Source organism: Enoplosus armatus, chromosome 3 (assembly GCF_043641665.1).
Source record: "Enoplosus armatus isolate fEnoArm2 chromosome 3, fEnoArm2.hap1, whole genome shotgun sequence".
NCBI classification, from domain to species: domain Eukaryota; kingdom Metazoa; phylum Chordata; class Actinopteri; order Centrarchiformes; family Enoplosidae; genus Enoplosus; species Enoplosus armatus.
The window spans coordinates 16,571,500-16,595,440 of record NC_092182.1 but is presented as its reverse complement, the minus strand read 5'-3'; the positions used below and the strand labels follow the sequence as shown (position 1 = coordinate 16,595,440).

The 23,941-nt window shown below is 40.5% G+C and overlaps 4 protein-coding genes across 6 annotated transcripts; 3 read left to right on the top strand and 1 right to left on the bottom strand.

Moving 5' to 3' along the window:
• The first annotated feature begins 806 nt into the window (after window positions 1–806).
• On the top strand, window positions 807–4,213 carry emp3a (epithelial membrane protein 3a (MAM blood group)). The gene is made up of 5 exons (XM_070902589.1): window positions 807–877; window positions 2,327–2,431; window positions 2,615–2,717; window positions 2,885–3,025; window positions 3,602–4,213. Exons 2-5 carry the CDS (start codon window positions 2,354–2,356, stop codon window positions 3,775–3,777), a joined length of 498 nt encoding a protein of 165 aa, XP_070758690.1. The 5' UTR covers window positions 807–877; window positions 2,327–2,353; the 3' UTR covers window positions 3,778–4,213.
• A 773-nt stretch (window positions 4,214–4,986) lies between these two features.
• On the top strand, window positions 4,987–10,193 carry fam83e (family with sequence similarity 83 member E). Of its 2 annotated transcripts, XM_070902828.1 has the most exons (9): window positions 4,987–5,825; window positions 6,188–6,334; window positions 7,497–7,621; window positions 7,710–8,144; window positions 8,328–8,387; window positions 8,484–8,534; window positions 8,622–8,853; window positions 8,932–9,153; window positions 9,365–10,193. In XM_070902828.1, exons 1-9 carry the CDS (start codon window positions 5,358–5,360, stop codon window positions 9,542–9,544), a joined length of 1,920 nt encoding a protein of 639 aa, XP_070758929.1. In that variant the 5' UTR covers window positions 4,987–5,357; the 3' UTR covers window positions 9,545–10,193. The 2 variants fall into 2 exon arrangements, with proteins under 2 accessions (XP_070758929.1, XP_070758930.1); XM_070902829.1 differs by lacking the exon at window positions 8,328–8,387.
• A 1,099-nt stretch (window positions 10,194–11,292) lies between these two features.
• On the top strand, window positions 11,293–17,149 carry utp3 (UTP3 small subunit processome component). Its single transcript, XM_070902355.1, has 16 exons — window positions 11,293–11,455; window positions 11,722–11,809; window positions 13,502–13,558; window positions 13,648–13,704; window positions 13,781–13,895; window positions 13,984–14,052; window positions 14,144–14,265; window positions 14,370–14,525; window positions 14,627–14,698; window positions 15,025–15,065; window positions 15,154–15,250; window positions 15,471–15,608; window positions 15,746–15,882; window positions 15,962–16,028; window positions 16,600–16,707; window positions 16,856–17,149. Exons 1-16 carry the CDS (start codon window positions 11,439–11,441, stop codon window positions 16,943–16,945), a joined length of 1,431 nt encoding a protein of 476 aa, XP_070758456.1. The 5' UTR covers window positions 11,293–11,438; the 3' UTR covers window positions 16,946–17,149.
• ppcs (phosphopantothenoylcysteine synthetase) lies at window positions 16,710–20,561 on the bottom strand. 2 transcript variants are annotated; one of them, XM_070902356.1, is made up of 4 exons: window positions 20,519–20,561; window positions 18,457–18,994; window positions 18,280–18,383; window positions 16,710–17,745 (listed from the first exon to the last, which is right to left on the bottom strand). In XM_070902356.1, exons 2-4 carry the CDS (start codon window positions 18,989–18,991, stop codon window positions 17,419–17,421), a joined length of 966 nt encoding a protein of 321 aa, XP_070758457.1. In that variant the 5' UTR covers window positions 18,992–18,994; window positions 20,519–20,561; the 3' UTR covers window positions 16,710–17,418. The 2 variants fall into 2 exon arrangements, with proteins under 2 accessions (XP_070758457.1, XP_070758458.1); XM_070902357.1 differs by lacking the exon at window positions 20,519–20,561 and adding an exon at window positions 20,328–20,370.
• Window positions 20,562–23,941: the final 3,380 nt, after the last annotated feature.

Here is a 23,941-nt window from a genome sequence, read left to right as displayed (position 1 = left end):
CAACATATATAGAATAGTTAGTATTAGCACCACCTCTATCTACAACAACAATAAAATGTTACTTACTCATTTATGCAACATTCATGGTATAATATGATAAAATTTCACTCATAGTGGCCACTTCTTTCCTGCATTGACTACTTTTACTTTTGACACTTCAAGTACATCTTGTTAATAAAACTTCCACTTCTGATTATTGCTTGATTATGAATGAAATTAACTAATTTGGGTCAATAAAGTTTATTTTTACCGTAACTAGTGTGATTTAATGAAACAGAATTTCTATGGAAATTTCTTTCTGAGGATGGAATTAAGGATTACATGCTGTGTGTTGTGTCTTGGGTGGTCTGAGAGTTCCTGTATATTTACAATGAAAAGTGGGCAGTAATCAGCCCTTATTTCCTGCCTTTCAATCACCTCACTCTAGAAATACAGTGGTGCTCTTCATGCCAAGCTGCACAGCTGGATGAACAGCTTAAGTACATGTTCAGCACTGACACAAAAGTGTGGCTTTAATATACAAATACCAACATGTTTCAACCTTCAGTAGAGTGTGAATTATGGAGTACACTGCCTCATCATATTTTGTTCCAAATTGCAATGCAGATTGGATGTTGGCCATACAGCTTTTGACAAAATGCTCTGTGTTTGTGGCGGTCCAGAGGAATGTTATTTTTGGTGTTGAGTTGGTCCAGAACACAGATTTGAGGGGGAGGGCAGGAAAGTTTAGAGGAAATGGGTGTTGAGAACTCCTCCTATATCTAACTCCACATTCCTCATTTGTACCCTTTTCTTCTGGTTTTGGAGCTAAAACGTCTGCGAGGGCAGAAAGAGAGCAGAGGGAGGATAGCAGCAACTGGGAAGAAATCACTGAAGGGTAAGAACTTCCTCGAAACATCTTGGTTATGTTGGATTAGACAGAAATGAACTTAGCATGATGAAACTATTGCCTAATGAGATGCAGGTCACACCCAAATGTGCTCAAATGCTAACAAGAGTCCTTAAACATATCGTTTGAACGTTTATAATGATTATCTATTCTTCCGCTGCGATACGCTTGCAATTTTTGTGGTCATTACTTTCCTTCTGTCTGTGCCAGGTACCTCACACTGTTACGTAAACCAGATGTAGCAGTATGTAATCAAACACATGCCTCTCTGAATTGTCCACAATCGAATGGCAACAGTGATTTCCCTCTATGGGCAAAGCTGGGTGGGAAAGACAAACATGTGCAAGGCGCAGAATACCCACTCCTAAAAGTCTAAGTGTACTGTGCAGTTGAGGGTTGGTAATTTAGGAAAAGTCTACATCTAGCACATGTATTTAAAAAATGATTCAATGATTTGTGAAACCAGGCAACACCTTGTCTTTCTGGCCACAGAAATAAATGTACCAAACGCACAGATATTTTAGACTCAACATTTGATTAGAAAAATGAAATGCATTTAGTGTGTGCATTACACCCTTTCTAATTTAGCTACCTATAACGTAGTAGAAAAACAGCAGACAACACTATGCGCATGTTTTAAGAGAATTCCTTATTTAGGACATAATATATACATCATAATGTCTTTACTTATTTTAACAGCTATATTTGGGGAAATGAAACCAAAAAGAAAGAAGTCTTACTGAATGTGACTTCCCCTTTTTCTTGTGTCCTCACAAAAGTTTCTGATGGAAAAAGTTTTTTTCAATAAAATCAGTGAGTCATTCATCGCCTTTGACTTAAAAGCCTTTTCACAATAGCTTTCTATGGTGTGGATCATTTGGGGAAAGTGTTTGAAAAGATTAAGAAAAGTTTGTAGTTTTTTTTCTTATTGAACCTCAAGTGTAATGCCAGGTTGTCATTTTTATACTGTAGGTATAAAGTCAAGTACATAACAGCATGTCAGGCATGGTAGATAGGGTTTCAGACTACCAGTTTGTTTACAACGGTTACAGGGAGGCGATGTTTTGATGTATTCCTCAGAGACTGGATGGGCTCTGAGGACAGAGAGAAATCCCCTCTGTCTGGCATGCTTGCGGCTTGATAAATAGGCAGTGATTGTCAGTGCAGATGTTGAGATGCATGATGAAAGTGCTCAGAGTTTCCTGGGGAAGCAGAGAGTGAGTCCACTGTTTTGGGCCACTGCTTTGAGAAATCTGCTGGCCGTTTTAAATGACATGGACAGAAGGGGACGGTGCCTAGCAGTGACAAATGGTGTTTCTTTGACTGCAGAGCTGTTCTATGTAGAACCACCAATCTTCACACCAATGGATGTTAGATGCTTACTGCCCTTGTAAAGACATATAATCATAATAACATGGCAGGGTTGTTTGTACACAGGTTATCAGACTCCATCTCCAAGCAGCCATGGTCTTCCTGCTCATATCCCTAATCGTGTTGCATCTGCTCACCTTGGCCATGCTCCTCATCGCCACCCTGGAGAAGGTGAAACACATGCCACCTGATGCTTTAGCTTATGTTGTCTCTTATCTTACAGTAGATGTCACTGTTAATCCCTGTATGGGATGTGCCCTTCTGAGAGACTGTGTTTGAAATCTAATCTATCATTACTTCTAAACAATATCAATTTACCTTTGTTAAGCACAAGGCCTTTCTTTCTTTCTGCAGTCCTGGTGGGTATGGACAGATTCAGAAATCACAGACCTCTGGTACAACTGCTTCCATGATAATGCCACAAAGACCTGGTTGTGTGCCACTACCAACGAAAGCGGTAAATTAAAAAAAAAGTATTTACCCGCATACATGCTCTTGCTGGTTTGTTTATTTACCGGTCATATTTTGAATTTTTGCATGATTTTATATTTCATAACTGCCTGAAGCTTTTAGTTTTGCTTGTGAGTCAGTGTCTTACACTCATTCTCCGACCTGCTCTCCCAGACTGGCTGCAGTCTGTCCAGGCCCTCATGGTCCTCTCTGTGGTCTTCTCCTCCATCTCCTTCCTGGTGTTTCTGGGTCAGCTGTTCACCATGTCCAAAGGAGGACTCTTCTACTTCACAGGCCTCTGTCAGGCCTTTGCAGGTGTTTGAAAGCTTATTCCATTTGCCACATAAAACATTGTGTCCGGATACAGATCGCATTTTAACACCAGGTGTAGATGGGGTGTTAGTAGTCCAAAAAACACATCAATGAACCACAATGCTGCTCAGGGTGACATGTCCCTTCATTACTATACGAATGGACAGTCAACCCCACCGTCCTACTGCTGAAATCCACAGCTGAAAGAAGTCCCCAACAAATGCACTATTTACTCCTGTTAACTAACATTTGCTAAAAACCTACGGTGGCCATCTGCTTTGGAAAATTACATAGCCTTCTTAAAAACTTAAACTATGTATTTGTGATTTACATCCTCAGTAGGAACCAATGGGCTTGAGGCTGAGTGCCACAAACAGTTTAGGGAAGTCGGAGGATTGGTTTTGGTCTTTTTGTGGTATTTATTGACCAAGAAAATGTAGAACAATGCCATTCTTTTTTTAACTAAATATTTAAGAAGGCATTCTCATTAATCCCTAACTTGTAGTTAAATTCCATGAAAACGTATGACTGTGATAAGAGAATTTGAACTAAAACGTTTTCAATGTGTTACTCTTGCAGGTTTCACAGCCTTTGCTGCTTGCCTCATCTTCACCTTCCACAGAAAGGAGATCTTAAATGACTCCAGAGATCTGAGCAAAGGACGCTTTGGCTACTGCTTCATCCTGGCATGGCTGTGTGTCCCTCTCCTCCTCGTCAGTGGAGTTCTATATGTCCACCTGCGCAAGAGGCAGTGAGCCAAAAAACAGGAAGGATGAAAGACCTCTTATTAAGAGTGTGATGCTCGTCACTCACAGTCGCTTTCCAGTTAACAGTAAGCACACATGATGAACTAAGATGACTGAGAATGAAATAATACAATTCTGTTTTCTTTGGGACTTAGTATCCACCCTACTGTGCTGCATGGTATGCGGGACATTATGTCATCATGTCTGTGTGTGAGGCACATGGTTGTCAAAAACTAAAAGTCATTCAAACTCAGTCATGCTGTAAGATACATATCTCATAAGATACATGAAGGATTATGACATAGAAATATTAAGTAATGAATGCTTAACTTGTTGTGCTTAACGTATGATTGTGATTATGGAAGGACTATATGGAGCTCAACTAACTTTTTCTTTTGTATTTTGTATATATTTGTGTGTACTGATTAAAAAAGCAATAAACTGATTGTTGTCACTTTGTAAGAAATGTTGCAAGCCATGTATTAGTTTCATAGAATGGCTAACACCTGTTTTGTTTTGTCTGAAGTGCTTTTTATGGATAACACAGCGCAGGTACAATCCTCTGACATAACACTGTGGTTGCAAAAGGGTGCGCCTTCTTAGTCATTTAATCACTCATTGTTTGGTGGCATTCATTGTTTACTTTTTTAGTAAGTACGCTCACACTATTTTCTACAGAGTAGTAGAGGAACATAATAATCAACTTACAACAAACTGGCCAGCGACGCTATTGTCAGGGAACACATTTTCCAATGGTAAAGAAATAAAAAATGAAACAGCTGTGATTGCACCTTTAGATAGAAGGGCTTGTTGCACAAACCTACCTGTCAGGCTGGACCAGTTCAAAAAGAAAGCTGTGAGGTAAATGGCAGCCTCTTAGATAAAGTACACATGTCAATATTATTCACCACACAACTTGCACACATTTAAGACGTGTATGAACTGACACCAGAATATCAGAGGCCTTGATTTAATTTAAATACAGCGGCTGTGAAAGTCAGAGAGAGGGACGGCAGGATCGTGACGATAGCTAACCGATCTGTTAACTGCACAGAATTTCTGGAATCTGTCAGCAACAAGGAGTGGAAGGGTTAAGATCAGTGAGGTGGCATGCAGGGGAGGGAACACATGAAGAGCTACAGCTCTTGAGAGCTTATGAGTAATACTTGAGCTTGAGAGGTGAGACCAGGAGGTGAGTTTGATTTTTGTGTGTTCAAACTGATTTTTTTTAAGCTGGCAGACACATTGATCACTTCTACTTATTGTAAAAAGTATGCTTAAATCTTGTGTCAACATGAGCTGGGGGACAAGGCTTCTACAGAACATAAAATGTGCTCAGGACTGAACTTGTGAACCTTGAACAGACTTTATCTCAGTTAGGAGCGAAGTGAAACTCATCATCAAGATCGTCGGCAACAGCAAGCTCAAGAAGATACTTTTTTCAAGAGGGATGAATAAAATGATCATTTTAACTAGATTGAAGGGTGACATGATCTGGCCTGGGATAGTCTTGCCGTCACACAACTGGAGTCAGTAGTGGGAACTTTGATAAGAAGCACTTATTACCAGAGACACACCAGGCTGCGGTCATGTCGAACTCCCAAGAGCAGAGCCTTGATGAGGATGCAGTGTTCCTGCCGGTGAATGAGTCCTCCCCAGGTTTCCTCCATTGTGAGAGGGAGCGTCAAGCAGTGGAGACACTCATAAACGCAGGACCAGAGGCCTTCTACAGCTCCATCGGTAAAGAGCGCTCCGGGTGCTTCCTTAACTCTGAGGAGGTCAGCCAGATAACCAGCTGGGCTCAGGACTATCGCTTCAGCCCCCTACACGTACAAAGAGTGGTGAATGGAGAGGAAGGCAGCTCAGAGATTGAGGACGTCTGTTCCACCTACTTCCCTACCTACTCAGACATACCAACCCCAGACCTGGAGCTGGGCTGGCCTGAAAAATGCCCCTGGGTGCCCAAGGGAAGCGTTACAGTCCACACCAGTCCTCCTGCTGAGGGAGAACCTCCCGTCAGAGAGATCATCAGACGGCACTTGCAAAAGGCCAGCCAAGTATGCAAATATAATGTGGATTTATTCTTTATGGATGAACACAACACATTTTTTCTTATGGGTAGAGGTGGAGTACATCAGTACAAATTTGAGGATCAATATATTCAATACATTTTAACACAAATGTGAATATGAAAGAAATCACTCCTTAGAACGAGTCCTTTAACCTCACTACATTTTACTGTTAACACTTCACTCCACCTCATGGCTTCTTGCCTTGCTGCATCAAGATAAATGATACGGTTATTTTCATCTTATCATCAGACAGCAATAAGAAGGAAAGGAAGGGTTTCATTGTGTGTAAGCCACTTTCTGAATAATCCCCTCAATGACAGGCTAGTGACATTTTTTGTACTGTCCAGGTAATTGCCATTGTGACAGACAGATTGACAGATGTCGCAATAATTGGCGATTTACACGATGCTGCCTCTCGGGGTGTCCCTGTCTACATCATCCTGAACCAAAGGTCCATTCAGGAGAACTTCACGCTCAACAGGCTCAGGCATCCGGTGAGTCTCCTCCTACAAATCAGCACACACCTAGCCAGCCATCCTCTCGTGCCTGTTTGACATGGCAATGGACACACCAGAAATTTGATTTGACCAAAATCAAGCAACACCAGTTCAACAGATCAACACATTATGTTATGTACCACATCTGAAAGCAAGCATACATAATTGTTGTTCCAAACTTGACACTCTGTGTAGTACTCTTGGGAGGTATCTAATAAATTGTAAGTGTGTCTTTTTACTTTGGCATGCTTATGTTAGGAATGTAACATGTGCTCTTAGCAACGGATAGCAAAACTGGTTGGACAGCATTCAGTGTGGTCTGTGTGTTTTTCAAGTGGTGAAAATCCCGCCTGCTGTTGAGAATAAAATGAAATAATCCCATTAAAGTTCTCTGTTTATAATTGGGGAACAGACAATGCAGAATGATCGGAGGATCTAAGATGTTTTCTTAATTATACTGGTATACAGTTCTTTGCCATGCTTGTGGTAAAGCTCTATGGATGGCAGAGGACGAACCCTAAAGACTTTGGTGATCCTCTCAATTGTCATCTAGTGCCACCAGCAGGTCAACATTTTTCACTTACATAGTGAAGTACATCTACAAGATGGATTGGCACAACATTTGGTACAGACATTCATGGTTCCCGGAGAATGTCCCCTAATGACCTTTTCCTCTGGTGCCACCATGAGGTTGATATTTGTGCTTTTTGTGAAATGCATTGACTATTGGATGGATTATATTTGGTACAAACATTCAAGACCCACTCAGTACGAATAGAATAACTTAACTTTTCCTCCAGCACACCATCAGGTCAAATAAAAAGAAAACTCCCATCAGCCTCAGCTGTACTTTGTGTATAGTGCTAATTAGCCAATGTCAGCATGCTAAACCAAGGTGGTGAATATGGTAAACATCATACCTGCTAATCAAGTGGGCATGTTAGCATGCTGACATTAGCATTTAGCTCGAAGCATTTGTATGCCTTGAAGTACAGCCTCACAGAGCTGCTAGCATGAATGTAGACTCTTGTTTACAAACATACTTTGTGTATGATACAAGATATTACACATAGTTGACCATTCACATTCCTTCACAGATAAACACCAAGTTTCAATGTAATTCCATCTTGAGTTTCAATTTAAGCTTGTCATCTGGCAGAACATGCTGGTCCGCGTTCTTGGAGGGAAAACCTTCAGTTCGAGGGTGGGAAGAATGGTGGTTGGGGAAATGAAAGACAAGTTCCTTCTGGTGGATTTAGAGACAGTGATTCATGGCAGCTACAGGTGAGCAGTTATGTCTTTAAACGCATTCCTTTTGTATGTATTATGCTCACTTGAGAGCGACGTAACAAGTTGTCTTTGCGCTCTGCAGCCTCACATGGACAGACGCCCACCTGCACCGACAGCTGATCACCGTTATAAATGGCCCAGTTGTTGCCTCATTTGACAGGGAGTTCAGGATCCTTTTTGCTGCTTCGCTCCCCGTCCCAGACACATGGAGAGTTGCAGGTACTCATGTAGATGTGACTCATCTACTGAAAGACCTCTCAGATCTCAGGTTTCAGAAACATCTCCCTTTGGAGCCTGAGATTACCAGCCCTCCATCCCCACCTGCTGATTCCCTCCTGGACTGGGAAGCCATGGGGGTTGTGAAGAGAGACCCCTGCTTCTCGGACAGTCCTCTTGATCAACATGAGGAAGTCGTGGCAAAGGAAATGCCACTGCAGAACAACATGCTGTTTGATAAAAACACAGCCACTATGGACGGTTTTAGTAACAATGGAAACCAATTTCTGGAAAAGAAAAGGTACATGGATCATCTTGACTTTGCCAATCTTAGACACCATTAGTGAGTCTTACAGTTGTCTTTGGACCAAACATATCGTGCATATATTTAAAATTCACTTTTCCATTTACACAAATGTGCCTTTTGTATAAACTTACACCATAATATTGCAGAACTTAACTGATGTCTTTTTGTATGTGACAGGGTATTTGAAAACGCCTCTCCAGTGACAATTAATTTGCCAGATAAATCAACAACTTTCAAATGAGTCTTGTACATCATACTGATTAAGAGTATTGGCTCTCTATGTGCTTTTCTTTTCACACAAATCTTTCCTTTGGACCTTGATTATTTTCATAGCAACGCACAGCATTCGCCAACAGACCCAACAACTCCAGAAAGAAGGAAAAGGTAACAACCAAAAGATAAAGGAAACACATTGAGTACATTGTTATTGAAATGTCATATCCCAAAGAACATTTATTTTTTCTTCTGCAGGGTGGAACGCACAGAGAAAGACCTTTCCAGGCAACTCTCTATAGAGAAGAGCACCAATTTAGATGGCAGACCAACAACAAGACTTGGTGATAAAGCAACAGAGCCAACACACAATATGATCCCACTTTCCTCTACTAGGAGAAGAGAGGATTCGAGGAGGGAGTCCATTTTGGAAGAGGAGAGGAGCATAAATGAAACTAGCTCCAAAGTGGAGAACACACCATCTTCTAGAGTGAGTAGGCCTTTGCTGTCAAAACACTTGAGTTAACCTTTATACAAAAACTGAGTTGCATTTCTCTCCCCCGGACAGAAACCTTTAATCCTGAGGGTGCCGCAGTCTGAGAGCTTCAGCTCTCTGAGTGACATTATGAAGAGGCTTCAGTCTCAGCAGAGCACTTCAGGACTGCTCAGGAGAGGATCAAAGGCTACTGTGTCAGAAATGAGCCAGTCCATGATGAACCTGAGCACACACAACACAGAAGACACAAATCAGGATGAGAGCGGAGTCCCGGCGCCAAGGTCTAAGGCCAGTGTAAGTGTGCAGATGTGTCGTATTTCTCTATGCATGCTTGTGAAGAGTGACGGAGAGATACTTTTTACAAAAAGACAGAGATTTAATTTAAAAGCTTAAATTCACTGAAGTAGAAGAAATGTTCAAATAAAGGGCCATTGCTTCAAAATTGAACTCAAGCACAGTGTGATTTTAATCTTCTTGCTACTGTCAACCTCTGTTTCCTTGGCAGTGCTTTGACCCAGATCATTTAACGCCTGCTTTTGCCCTGATGAAGAAGAGGAACGATGCCTCAAAATCTGTGTTGTACAGAACTCCAAAAACCTTCATACCCAGAGAGAGGCCTCGCAGCTCCAGTTATGCCCTCAGTACGGACTGGAGGAGGTCTCTGGCAGAGAAGGAAGGAGAATGAGGAGCGAGGAAGAAAATACATGAGCCGTATGTTCTGTAACAACATCCTCTGTCACTGAGGACAGGCAGCTGCCAGCAGTGGATAGTCATGACCTCTGCAGTGTTAATTACCCAAACTAAGCCCAAAACAGGCTGTGACTCTGAAAGTAAAACTGTTGTAAATATGTATTACGTAATGTACTGTATATCAGTTCTATCTGTTGATTTGATGTCCCACTGAATTTGATGATGTTTCACTGTATGCTATATATAAATATATATATATCTATATATTTATATATAGATATATATATATTACTGTGTTTGATGCAATGCTTTGCTTTACAACATGTTTAAAAAAAAATAACTGTTCTGTTAATACTGACCTTTTTAATGACTTTTTTAATAGCTATGTTATATTAAACTTTCAGCACAATTCAACTATAGATGTGCATTTGTGTTGGATACTGGCACATGCATGAGAGAGTAAAAGGAAATCAGAATCAAGTTTATTGCCACATAGGTTTTCACAAGCAATGAATTTGCCTCGTTATATTAGTGCATAACAATAAAAATAGTGGTGGAAAATATAAACAAACATAAAGAAAGCACTGCAAGTAACAAAGCATAAATATAGAAATATAAAATTGACAATAAAATCTGAAAAAATGTGTACAATATGACCGTTATTTAAATGAAAGAGCTGTACCGTTTTGTGCAGGGAATGTGCAAAAGTTCACAGTATGAAGTACACAGAATATGGCAATGTGAATGATTGTGCTGATAAATCTGCAAAATAAGCAAAAGTGATAGATAAAGTAATTGATAAATTATGATGGCTTGGCAGAAAATACGGACTAGAGACAGTACAGGTGGAGATCATCATAGAATACAAAGGTCTGTCAGAGTTAGAAGGTAGATGTCACAAAGAAGATGTTATTTCTTCAGTATTAAGGTTAGGACATCCTGGACTTAATGCAAATGGGAAATGTTGAATGTGCTGATAAGAACCAAATGTTTCAGTGTAGAAAGAGATAACAGGCCTGTAGCTAACACTGAAGACACATACATCATGTCAGTGTTTTTCAGGGATTTGGGGGACTTGAAGTGCAGTTTACATTTTATGATTTAAAAGTGACCAATACTTTTTAGACTCACAGCCTGTAAATAAATTCCCCAACAGAAGTTAATTGACATAGTGGAGAGAACTCTTTTAAAGCATAATGTAGAGAAAATCTGGGACATTCACCTGTTGTGAAATGAACACCAATGAGACATGCAGCAACTGAATTAATCAAATATCAAAAAATAGCCAAATAAACGAAAAAATGTTTTTCAGTTTTCAATGTCTCTTTAAAATTAGCTGCAGGGTTTAATTTCAGATCAGAGGTCCTAATTTATGAAACTTTTTTCCCCGTTTGGTTAAAATAGCATTCTACGGAGCATTTTCCTTTTTAAAAGGAAAGACTTTAATCTCTGTTTTATAATCTTGTTTTTTATGACTTTGTTTTATATTATTTGGGCAGAGGTCATGAATAAGCCCGTAGAGGATTTTTCCCCTCTCTGCACATTCATTTTTTATTGTTGTTTGCATGTGATATTATTTTTTATTTTATTTTAACCTATAAACAAATAATTTAAAAAACGCTACTAAATAAAATGACGCTATACACTCCAGTACAGTAGGGGGCGGTATGCACCTTTTACATTGCTTTGTAGACTGTCAATAAAAAAAAGAAGAAGAAGAAGAAATCCGGAAGCACATGGTAATCGGTGTGGAAATGCGTTCAACTGGATATTTACAGTTTTCTTTTGTTTTAATCTCCACACATAAGCACTGGCGTTGAAACGTCTGGTTATCATCGTAGCTGTTTTGTTTGCTAACGTGTAGCAGGCAAGTTTAATTCATTTCCATCATGGTTCGAGCAAAACGGTGAGTTTGGCTAAAGTTGGCTAAAATCAGAGTCTGCACGTTTGCATGTGACTGTTGTGCTAACGTTAAACATGGCCTCCCCACACTGTTTTCTTTGTTTTCCTTTAGCAATTATAAGTCTAATAAGTTCGTAGCACTGACCAGGGACCCTCACATTTCCCACCAGGATCTACAGGAACTTGATGATATGTGATGATATAAACATCCTCTGAATCCTGCAGAGAAAAGATTAAAGCACATCTGTCTCCTTTTCTTTTACTGCTCAGGGTACAGAAGGTACAAAGGCCCAAAAAGACAGGGCCATATGATGAAGATGACCCTGAAGCCTACAAGAACATGCCTGTCCCTGATAAGGTAAGAGGACCTCTCCCTGTTCTCTGCAGTGTTGTTGTCTGCCTGAACTGGTGTGGTTTCAAACACTGATGGAAAAGCCAATTTTTAGCCTGTGTGTGTGTTGTTCTACAGACAGTATATGCACCTTAGGCTTCCAATTGGACAGAGTTGCATTACATAATTGTGACAATGGGTTTTATTTCATCAGAATCAGAATCAGAAACTGTTTATTGCCAAGTAACATACATTACAAGGAATTTGCCGTGGTCTGATGGTGCTATTGTTTCGATAACAATAAGTAGAATATAAAAGGTAAAATAAGAATAAAAATAAGATAAATAACAAACAGTGCAGTGACCAGAATAAAGTAAAGTGTCCAGATGAAGTGTCCAGTAGGGGGTGGGGGCGTTAATGTAACGCAGGGGGGACAGGGGTGATGTACGTTAATAACGTATAAGTTATAACGTATAACTTGTGTTTGTGTTCTGGGGGGGGGGGGGACTGCAGAGGGGAAGAAACTGTTTTTGTGGCGGGAGGTTTTGGTCCTGATGGACCGCAGCCTCCTGCCAGAGGGGAGGGGGTCGAACAAATGGTGTCCGGGGTGGGAGGGGTCGGCAGCGATCTTCCCTGCTCTCCTCAGGGTCCTGGAGGAGTACAGGTCCTGAAGAGATGGAAGGTTGCAGCCGATCACCCTCTCTGCAGAGCGGATGATACGCTGCAGTCTGCTCCTGTCCTTGGATTCATTACTACAATATTACATAATAGGAAAGCCCAGGGAAAACAAGTAATAACAGAGGTTCAGCATACTGACAGAAAAATAAATAATATATGTTGATTATATTAATTGTTACCCAAAGAAAACTTACGATATATCAATATCTGTGGATGCGGGGCTCCTTAAAAATGTAAATGTAACTTAATCCAGAGCTCAGTAGTATTGGCACATTTAAGTGTCTCCAAGAAAGGAAATTGATTTCCCTAAATTCAAGGCCCACTGCTCGTAAATGGTTAAACGTTTAAAACAGGGGTGTCAAACATATGGCCCGCGGGCCGGAACCGGCCCGCAAGGAGGTTCTATCAGGCCCGCAGGATGAATTTGAAAGTGAAAAAATCCATAAAAGACTTGGATTTGATTTTTTAAATTAAATGCTTTTCAAGAATTATCCGCTAGGGGCGCACTGTTTTGGTCAGAGTAGAAGACACGCCGCATCAGTTGGGATCAGTTGCAATGCATACATGTGAATGATAAAAGTAAATTGCACGTTTCTCTAAAGAAATCTGAGGTGTTTCATGAAATGTTTTGTAAAAGAATAGTTCATTAAATATCAAGTTTTTCCTAATGTTCTTGTACTTCTTTACACTAAAACAAAGGAAAGACATGACATTTTTGTTATTTATAGCTGAGTATGCTACAATTTTAATGGTCCGGCCCACTTGACATCTTCCTAGGCCGTATGCGGCCCGCGATGTGAAATGAGTTTGACACCCCTGGTTTAAAAGGTTTTATTGTGTACCACTTTACTCTAATACTGTTACTTTCTTGTAATAACCACAATCTGATGATTACTAGTCTCATGTTGCGGTATTGATATGATTTATCCCACAAGCCGCTCTCAACCCTCAACAAACTGTCACCAAATCAGCTCTGCTTTGGTGTTGTGGTTGTTATTTTCAACGGTGCTGACAGTCGGATGTTTCCTCTCTTCTCTTCAGAGATCGTCACAGTACACAAAGGACAAAATCGACGAGTTTCACGATGAGAAGATTGCAGTAAGTTTGATCCATTAGTAGTAGTTCTGCATTAAGTGTATGATGCTGTTTTTATGTTTATCTAACTTTTTTTGGTGTCTTTGCTGCAGAAACTTCTCGCCAGTGGTGTTCAAATGGAGAGCGACCCGGAGGAACTGGATGATGAGGTAGTGGTTTGTTTGGATTTACCTTCAGAAATGAATGTAATTCAAGAACGAATTCAAGCTCATCTGAATTTCGCAGGAGGAAGTGATGGCCCTGGACGACTCTGAGTCGGAGGAGGGGGAGGAGGATGAAGAAGAAGAAGAGGAGGAGGGGACAGACATGGAGAGTGATCTAGAGGAGAAAAAAGAAGAAGGTAATCATAAAGTCATCAGTTTATGTCCAGGATTTGGTGTACTGTCATACTAGCACACATTTAACTGTAATTTTGTTGTCTTCCTCAGATCTTCCTAATGAAATGGCATGGGGCACCAAGAAGAAGATGTTCTATGACACTGACTATGTGACCACCAGTAAGTATCTTTAATCTCCAGCAGTATTTCTGAGGCATGATCATTTTGTTGTCTGTGTGGCTAATGCAACATTTTAATTGTGTTATTACAGAAGGGAAATTGCAAGAAGAGTTGGAAGCTGAGGAACAAGAGGAAGAAGAAGAGGCTAAAAATATCCAAAAACGTTTAGCTGCAAATCTGAGCGAGGAGGATTATGATTTAAACTTTTTTCAGGTTGTTTTTTTTAATTATGAATCTCTCCTGCACACCTTCAGTTAATTCCACGTGTGGTGATAAAAAGTGTTGACTTTGGTTATTTTATGTGGCTGTAAATGAAGGAATTTGCTGTTGAGGAGAAGGATGAAAACAAGACTGTAGAAAAGGAGGAGAGGATTGTGAAAGACCTGAAGCAGATGTCCCAGAAGGAAAAAATGAAACTTCTGAAGAAGGAGTCACCGGAGCTGCTTGAACTTATTCAGGACTTCAAGGCAAAGGTAAAATAACAATAAGCTAAAATGTTGGCTTAGTTACCACAGATCAACATGTAATTGATGTGTGTGATTATTTTTTTTTTTTATTGTTGTGATGTGTGCAGCTCACTGAACTGAAGGATGAGCTGCAGCCCCTCGTACAGATGGTCGAGGACAGAAAGATCCCACCAGGAAAGGTGAGTGCATTTAGCTTAATTTCTTGCTGTGAATTTTAAAGCGGCTATAGTCTATATTTTTATAATATCAAGGTATCAAATGAAAATGTGAAAACAATGTGACTTTGTGAAAGAGGTTGTGATGAATCTACAGAGAATAATCGCCTGAATCTGCCCTCGGCTTCATGTTTTCTCTGTGTAGCTGCAGAGTTCATGAGGAGAAATGTGATGTTTGGTGCTTGTAGTGTGGATATGTGTTGGGAGTACCAAAAAACATATTAATAATGTCATGTAGCTATGGCAATCAAGTATGTGAATCTGAATCTTTTCCGTCCTGTTTTCCAAAGGGTGCTGACTATCTGAAGACAAAACAGCAACTTTATCTCAAGTGAGTTGTTATTAAATTGTAATTGTCATTTTGCAAAATCACAGTCACAGTCGTCCATTGAATGACCAATGATTCTCTCCTGCCACAGTTACTGCACAAACATCAGTTTCTACTTGGTGCTGAAAGCGAAACGAATCCCGGCTCATAACCATCCTGTGATTGAACGACTGCTCACCTACAGAAATGTAAGCATGTATTTTCCTCCTGTATGTCAAGAAAACCGCACATACACTCTTATATTTAGGACAGAATTTTTTTATATCCTACTCCCCTTCGACTATGGCCGCAATAACTATTTGGGTGAGGACATCAGGTACACCGGGGATCATGAAATGTCTCCTTTACTCTCACATCCACATAAGTTACAACCCTCTGTCTTACTGACTCTTCGATACCTGCCTGCAGCTCATCAATGAACTGGGTCCAGTAGATGATCGGCTTGCACCACAGCTTTGCGGGCTGCTTGCTGGTGAGGAGAATGATAAGGCCGCCAGCAGACCAGCAGAGGGCAAGAAGACCAGAGTCTCCAGAAAGAAGGAAAAGGTGAGATTTTTGTGTCTTTTCAGGGTACCTCTATTCACACACCTAAAGGGCGTCCCCATTTTGAATCTGCTGATATTAATTAATAAATAATTAATTAATGTGGAACCTGAGTGGTAACGAGTGCACATTGTTTGCAGGATTCTGGAGAAACTACGCCTGAGGTTGAGGAGGACTCAGACTCTGACCTGGATGAGGAAGCAGCTTTGCGTTTCTACAAAGACATGGAGATGCGGGTGAAATTGAAGAGGAAGAGCAGCAACCCAGAAGCTGAAGAGTAAGTATGAGCTAAGTCTACAAATGGCAGTTGGGACAAAATCAACTGGGGGATCTGACAAATTGTCAACTTGTTGCAGGTTGAAGGAGAATGAACATGAGGAGGAAGAGCTGGATCCAGATGTTAAGAGAGGAATCACTTACCAGGTACTGAGTAACTGCCACTCGCACACTGAAATATTAGTGTTTGCAGTCAGATGATAGACATTTACCAGCAACTGACTGGATCCTCTGTGGTTTGTTGGCCTTAAGTGAAATATGTACTACAGAGAGTTGGACAGCAGCATAGGTCTTCTCTGTATGTGGACTGTCCTCTCACATTTGGGAAGACAAATCTCAGAGAGGGTAGAATGTATACGTTATAGTTTTTGGTCATTTGAGGGTCAGGCCTGCTCAGGTTCTCAGTTGTATGTGTGACTCATTTTGATCATCTGTGTATTACATGAATAAGGATTACAGTGGATGTACAGTTGTTTCAACACTGCAACTTCAAACAAATTTGCTAATGTCTTCGATGTACTTAGAAGCTACAAGTACATCAGAGAAAGCCTACAAAGAGTTTCTCTCTCTGTCGCTCATAAAGATAAAGATACATTTTCTTCTTAAATGTTTTGAATACATTTTAAATATACATATTGTATTCACTTCATGCATTCCATGTTAGTCTTTGCCACTTGTGAACAGTTATTCTAATTATGTGCCTCTACCAATTCCACAGATGGCCAAGAACAAGGGACTCACACCAAAGAGGAAGAAAATTGACCGTAATCCCAGGGTCAAGCACAGAGAGAAGTTCAGACGGGCCAACATCCGCAGAAAGGGCCAGGTTTGTATTCCACACATTGATAAGAGCATTTTTATTACATGCTTCTAGAGGACTGTCTGCAGGCTCATCAGTTTGAATCAAGAGTGTATGTTGATATGTTAAATACATTCCCAATGTCGATATTGAGACCGTTGTTCATATTCGCCAGGTCCGTGAGGTTCGTCGGGAGGACACAAGATACAGCGGAGAGCGGTCTGGTATTCGTGCTGGTGTCAAGAAGAGCGTCAAACTTAAGTAACCAAGAGAGAATACAAAATATGCTGTCGAGTGTAGCCGTGGGATTGAAAAACTACCAATGGACAGCACTTGTAAATGTTTATTATAGGTGACCCTTGTAGTAAAGCACATCACTGAATTATTCAACTGTCAATCGTTTTTGTAGAAAAGACATCAAAATGTTTTTCTGTTCTAGATCATTATGCAATGTGAATAAACATTTTATAAACGTTCAATAAGTTGTATATCGTCCCTGTACAGAGATGGCATTATAAGCTCAGGGGCTCGTTTGAAGAGCATGTTAAAAGGGCGAGGGAAGGTATAATGTTACAATTATTACTACGGTTATGCAACCATACAATATACTGAATATACAGTAACTTGTCAGCAGGACAGGCAAGTATGAATTTAAGCCAAGCTCAGGATCAGGTCAGCACAGTCACGACAACTCATAGCTGCTTCATTGACTCAGACGTGCAGTGTAGGTGATTACTGTCAACCCCCTTGTTGAGTTATGAACTTGTTGTGTGCTGAAGTCAGGTTGCTCACTATCCTCTCCTCTATCTCCACCTCATTCCTCTCATCATCTTCTGTGAGGATCAGTTCAGCCTGACTCTCAGGGGTCACCACCATCACATAACCCCGTCTAGAGTCCAGCACGTTGGCTACTACCGCCTGGTGCCTGTAGGTGTCCAGAGCCCGTCTAGCCCTGTCCAGCAGGATGGTGGCATCTGTCTCCAGCTTGAAAGATATGACAAATGCCTGAGGTGCCCAGTCCTTCACCAGTGGGGACAGTATTTTGGGAACCATGTTCATACTGAGCTGAGGGGGGGGAAGAAAAAGTATATTATTAATAAAGCGAAGAGTCTACAGCCGGCTGGGCTTAAGAAGTGTGGTGCTTACAGCTAAATGCTAACGTCAGCATGCTTACCATGACAATACTAACATGCTGATGCTAAGCTGGTAGGCTTACCATGTACACCATCTCAGTTTAGCATGCATACATTTGCTAATTAGTACAAAATATAGCTGATGGGAATGTAATTAGTTTTGCAGATATTTATATTCATAAATGTGGGCGAAATAAAAAGTGGCGCTAGATAAAAAAAAAAAAAATGATGGGATCACCAAAGTGATAATTCATTGTGAGGGGGGCATGAAAATGGGTATTCATTAGTTCATCCAGTAGTTGCTAGATATTTCAATTAAAAACAAAAATCTCTACCTCACTGTGGTGCTAAAGGAAAAGTTAGGGGATCATCAATGTAATTGGGATTTATCCCCTGGGGACCATAAAATGTCTGTACAAAGTTCTTGACTATCCATCCATTGGTTGTTGACACATTTCATACTCACTTGAAGAGGTCCGTTGGAAGACTGGATTTTGTGTTCAGGCATCTCAGACGCTGGAATATAGAAATCAGACACAGCTGCAGCCAAGTAAAACATGGCCTTGGATCCTAAATGCAGAATAAACATTTGAGGACATAATATGAACAATATGCTAGATAAGAGCCACAACTTAATCTGTACCTATCATGCCGAGTGCCTGTGCTGCTGCTTTGAGTAGATGCAGATACTCTGACAGAGTGTTGAACTCAACGGGCAGAAGAAGGCTGCCTTCTTTCACTTCCTGGTATCGCTTCAGCACTTTACCAATGTTCGGAAGCACCTGCTGGTTAACCACCACTTCACCAGAGTTACTGGATGCTCCTTCTCCACTTCTGAACTTCAGGGCATCCAGCACGTTCATGGTTGAGAACATGCGTGTGTAGGGGTAGAGGGAGCGATGCCTGTGCAGGAAGATGACGGCGTAGCCTGAGTCCATGAAATACTCTGCCGAGGAGGCTCCTCGTCGGCCGCTGCTGAAGTTATCGAGGAAGCGAACCGTGCGGGACTCTAGGGGAACTTTGGTGCCTCCTGACGTTATAAGAACCACCCTGCGACCTGCAGCCGCATGATGCCTGGCAAAAGCAACCATCTTCTCTTTCAGCTCCTCGACCTGGGAGGGAACAGCAAATTCTTCGTCTAACTTCCCATCAATTGAAGATAATCTGGGTTCAGCCATCACCTGAGGAAAGAGAGAGGAAAGAAGATTAGGTAGTCGACATCAACAGTCAGAGTATAAGACCTGTGTTTGAAGATCAGTTTAGCCTGCCTGTAAAACCAGATGTATAAGGTCTTTTGTAGGTCTGGAGGGAGCTTTCTAAAGTTTGAGAAAATAACCTCTTATGATGTGATGAGTGATATAAAGTAGAAATCAGACACAGCAGCAGCCAAGTAAAACATGACATTGATTCCTACGTGCAAAATAAACATTAAAATATGGTTTATGAGCCATATGCTCAGCTCAGGCTTGGAGACCACACATTTTTAACAGAAAGTGCAAGAAACAAACGGGGGGCATGGAAAGACACGGGCATTTACCGGGCAAGAAGTGTCTAATAAAAGACTATTTGGTTGCATTAACGGAAATGTAGGCGGTTTTGGAGCTTGACTAAAAACCTGGATCAAATTTGAACATTCTGTATCTCACATTAGAGTACTACTTTAATAAAGTCAACTGGAACGAGATTAACATTATGTAGATATCAAGGTATCTGACATTATCTGAAATTGCAGCACAGAATTGCAGAAAGTACTGTAGATAGTTCTTTCAAAAGTTATGGGGCATATTTGTGTTTAAAAAATTACTATTGGCTTATATAACTCCCAAATATTAATATTGCTATCTGCCTCAAAAATCCAGTAACGAGACAAACCGCAGCCACAGTGTGCAGAAAACTTATAATAAACCTTATAATATATTGATATACCTTACACTGCAGCACATACACGGTTGCCAATTTGTACACCGAGCTAAAAGTAATGCAGTCTAATACAACAATAATGATGAATGTTATAATGTTTAGTTAACTGCTTCAGAGAGGTGTTGATATTTTTGAGGCTGTAGTTTGTGGTGAGGGTGTTGAACTGTATTGCTTCATACTGTGAGGTGTTTCTAATATTGTTTCCACCCTATTTGAGCTATATTGACGATAGTGGCGATAGACTTTATATTGGAAACAAAACAATTCGGGAGCAACAGCGAGACAAACTGCAACCTCCAAACTGGCCATACAATTAAATCAACACCTCTCTCAAGCAGTTTGAACTATGACTGAACATTATGAACATAGGGTTTCAAATCACAGTGCGTTACTAGACTTTACAGGATCTTACTAATCCTTACAGTAATGTTACACTAAGCCTCGCGGTACGCACGAACCTCACATAGAGTGAGCCTTGACCTTAACATCTTGCGTAATAAAAGTCTCTTTGCTGGCGACCGACTCGCAACAGGAAACAGTCTCTTTAGTTAATTTTGTCATGGACTAAATAAGGTGGTTATTTACTGAATTTACCTGCAAATGTTCAGTAATATAACAGGTGAGAAGAACAGGGCAGTTGAGTCCTCTTACACACTCTTTTGTAAAAACAAAAAACGCACCACGTAACGTTACCTGCTATTTGACAATAATTTACCACCGTGACAATACCATGAATGGAACAAAAACGACGTTTGTTTTAAAGACAAAACTGCAAAATGTCCTACTTTTGATTCCGAGGTTGTTCTCAGAGGCAGCTTCACAACAACTTCTGCACTTCCTGAAACCAGTGAGCTGAAATTTCTTTGGTCTTTATAAACACTCAAGAAAACCGTCAGCGCCCCCAGCGGCCGTAAGCGGTACTACCACCGTCTGGTGAAATAAAATGAAGCAGATGTGCGTCAATTACTTTCTCACTTTCATAAGAGGTGTCAGACTTTACGAACATAAGCATCATCAGTGGCGCACAGAGACGCCAAGGCTGCACAGGGGGAAATATGTCTAAAAGGGGATCTTTTGGACCGGACTGTCCCACTGACTCAGCAAGTTTCATGACAAAGACACATATTCAAGTGTTCATCTGGTGCTCATCAGATCTTCTCTTTAGTCTCTGGGTGCACGATGGACATCACAACAATTTCTGGTGAGTTTTATACAGTTGTTTCCATAATTTATGAAGGGAGAAAGTTCAATTTATTAGATTCAAATCTGAAAATGCAGGTACATAAATGAATTGCAGTACGGGACTGAATAACTTGGATAGTGTATGGTTTATTATTATACACCATACACTCGTTTAACACGACATAATTAAAGGCCTCGTTGGTCATCAAATTTCGATTTGCATTCACAAAGACGAACTTGGAAATCAAAATAATTTATTTTGGTTATGATTTGATAATATGGCCTAAAACAAATTACATTTCCCCCTGCAGAGGCTGCAAGGAAGGACTATACATTTTACTGTAATTTAATGGGAAAAAATAAATGTTGCATTGCCAAACTTTTGTAGAGAAATTATAGTCTGGTTTGAAGACTTATAGTCATTTCTGTAGTTTAAATAAGTTCCCAACTGATTTTATAAATGTTTTTACCTTTTAGTGTCTCAGATAATCAGCAATAATGATGTCTGTATAGAAAGTCAAATTCTGTGTTTCAGTCATTTTTGCTGTAAATGTTTTAATCTGAAATGATTCATCATTTTACTGCACGTTCAAGGTTTATTAACAGCAACCCCAGTAGTCTACCCATAAGAGGCGCTGTTGTCTTGCTGAAGAGACATGTATCAAAGAAAGAGGCTGCTTTCTTTGATACATGTTTAATCGTGTTGATTGACCTGATTAGTTTCCGCACATTTTGTTTATATGTATGTTCACTTTTACTGAGACACCACCCTTTAAATAGATACATTAAGAGTTTTAAGATGATAAAAATGATAAAACAAATGGTTCTTTTCAGGCCCATTGTTTTCCACTACAGACGCTGATGCTGACATTTTTCTGACTGCATACATTACTGGCCTAAACAAGGACGCCTGAGCCCTTTAAGTGGACTGAAAGGACTTACAGTTATTTGTAAAACCATGAAGTAATCTTTTAAGACCTCAGCAATAACATCTTGTCATAAGAACTCATAAATCCCTTATAGCAATGCCTATATTATATATGATAGTAATAATAAAACAGGATATAGCTACTATAACTCTAATATACCACATAAAAACCTGCACCTATAAAATGAAGACAAGGTCAACGTGGACTCACTTGACTACTGAGTACCAGGGCGGTAGTTACCATTGAGGTCATGTCCTTGGTAATTTTCTCTCTGGGAATTTAGAAGTTTATTAAGTAACCTTAAGTACAGTTTACACTGCACAATGGAGAGTTAGACATGGTGGGATTTTAGAAGGGGATACAATTTTTTTTTTAACTCACTATATGTAAATGAGATTATTTATGAGCCAAGAAAAAAATGAATGAAGGAGTTCAGTATCTTACCACTAGAATTGTGCAACGTTATTTAAACCATGATGTAGGGAACTCTCGGATATATGCTACTGCATTGAAAGTGAATTGATAAATTTTCAACAATTGTCTGCAACTAGAATTGTGCAGTAACCTTGTATGTAGTAGCCTATGTGTTCTGTCTCTATAGGAGTCAAAAGTAGTACACTTCTAGTTATACATATACAGAATATAAAACTAAACTGTGAGTCCACTGCACGTTCTTTTGGGGGACAAAACTCCTAGCTACACCCCTGTAGGCCTATACGCTGTCCATATCCACCCTTTTCTATCAAATAATTTATTTCTCTAAAACATATACTCCCAAAAGATACATGTTTTAATCATGGACTACAATCTTTGATGTGTTTTCATCAGCTTCTGTGTTATTTATTTTCTTGTCAGCACCACTTTCAGATAAGGTTTGTAAATTTGAAACTAATGACTTAATAGCCTAAATCATTAACTAATGGAAAATAAGATTAGTTATCATTTATTAATAAGAACAAAACTTTTTAGGTTGCCAGGTTGTAAAAAAGAAAAGAAAAAGGCGTTTATATGATGCCAGCAGGGCTTGTTTTAGCCCTTTTATTCACCAGGAAGGATGGATGACTTCCACCTCTGGAAAAACCAGCAGCAAATCTGGACCAAAATATTTATTAATAGATTAATATAATCAACATCAGATCATCATATATATAAATACAAAGGATACAAGTATTTTTCACAACCTGGCAATCCCAAAAGTTCTCCTTATTAATGACATGTAACCGATCAATAAAGCATTATTTATTACCCTTTGATAAAGTCAGTAATCAAACGTTATAACCCATTTATCAGACAGTGGACTATCTACTGCTTTTATTCCGTGATCCTGATCCTATGTGTTATTACTCGTGTCTTTTCAGTTCATTATTTAATGTCTTACGCTAGAAGGCACTCTGGGTTGTATTCACTTACAATGCTCTCTAAATAAAGCTGATTTGTTGGTCAATTGATTGACAGACAAGTTCATGTGTGGGTGCACCCGCTGCTGTTTCCACTGCGGGCTTGTGCGTTTGACCGCGCGCTAGTTTCTGTGGCGGCAGGGGTGGTGAGAGAGAGAGAGAGAGAGAGAGAAAAAAAACCTTCATGTGCGTCGTCGTATGTGAAAGTAGTTCCGGGCACTTAACCCAAACGGGGGAGAGTCCCGGATGTTGGCTCGGCCGCCGAGAGAAAGGCGAACGGGAGAAGGCGGAGAGAAGCTGAGGAGGAACGCCACGGCACCGCGGGCACACCGGCGAAGCTACGACTACGGCGGCTCTTTGCACAGGACGATAACGTCAAGAGCACAGGACACCCCTGGGGAGCCCCTGCTAGCTGAAGAAGAGGAGGTGGAAGGAAGGGGAGGGGGCAGTTACTCAGAAACTACCGTCAGGATTACAGAGAGCCACCGTCACAGCAGCTTTCACCCAGAGTAAGTGAGCTACACGGGCATGGAAGTTGAACTAAGGCCCACGAAATGGACGACTTTAACGGGGAAGTGCGCTGCACTGAAGTTCTGGGGATTGAGCCCGGTGAACAGGCCCTGACACACAGCTTTCCGCTCGCTGTGGCGGGGCGTGCGGGGACACCTTTTTCTCAGAGAGCCTGTCTGTGTTTCCCTGT

Bases quoted from the DNA above. Each gene is read 5' to 3' on its own strand.
- emp3a (XM_070902589.1), top strand. From the start codon at position 2,354: ATGGTCTTCCTGCTCATATCCCTAATCGTGTTGCATCTGCTCACCTTG. The intron at 2,432-2,614 runs GTGAAACACATG...TTCTTTCTGCAG, and splicing joins TCATCGCCACCCTGGAGAAG to TCCTGGTGGGTATGGACAGA. The intron at 2,718-2,884 runs GTAAATTAAAAA...CTGCTCTCCCAG, and splicing joins TGCCACTACCAACGAAAGCG to ACTGGCTGCAGTCTGTCCAG.
- fam83e (XM_070902828.1), top strand. From the start codon at position 5,358: ATGTCGAACTCCCAAGAGCAGAGCCTTGATGAGGATGCAGTGTTCCTG. The intron at 8,388-8,483 runs ATGAGTCTTGTA...TTATTTTCATAG, and splicing joins GATAAATCAACAACTTTCAA to CAACGCACAGCATTCGCCAA. The intron at 9,154-9,364 runs GTAAGTGTGCAG...TTTCCTTGGCAG, and splicing joins CGCCAAGGTCTAAGGCCAGT to TGCTTTGACCCAGATCATTT.
- utp3 (XM_070902355.1), top strand. The intron at 13,896-13,983 runs GTAATCATAAAG...TGTCTTCCTCAG, and splicing joins AGAGGAGAAAAAAGAAGAAG to ATCTTCCTAATGAAATGGCA. The intron at 15,883-15,961 runs GTAAGTATGAGC...AACTTGTTGCAG, and splicing joins AGCAACCCAGAAGCTGAAGA to GTTGAAGGAGAATGAACATG.
- ppcs (XM_070902356.1), bottom strand. From the start codon at position 18,991: ATGGCTGAACCCAGATTATCTTCAATTGATGGGAAGTTAGACGAAGAA. The intron at 18,384-18,456 runs GTACAGATTAAG...TTCTGCATTTAG, and splicing joins ACAGGCACTCGGCATGATAG to GATCCAAGGCCATGTTTTAC. The intron at 17,746-18,279 runs GTGAGTATGAAA...CCCCCCCCTCAG, and splicing joins CTTCCAACGGACCTCTTCAA to CTCAGTATGAACATGGTTCC.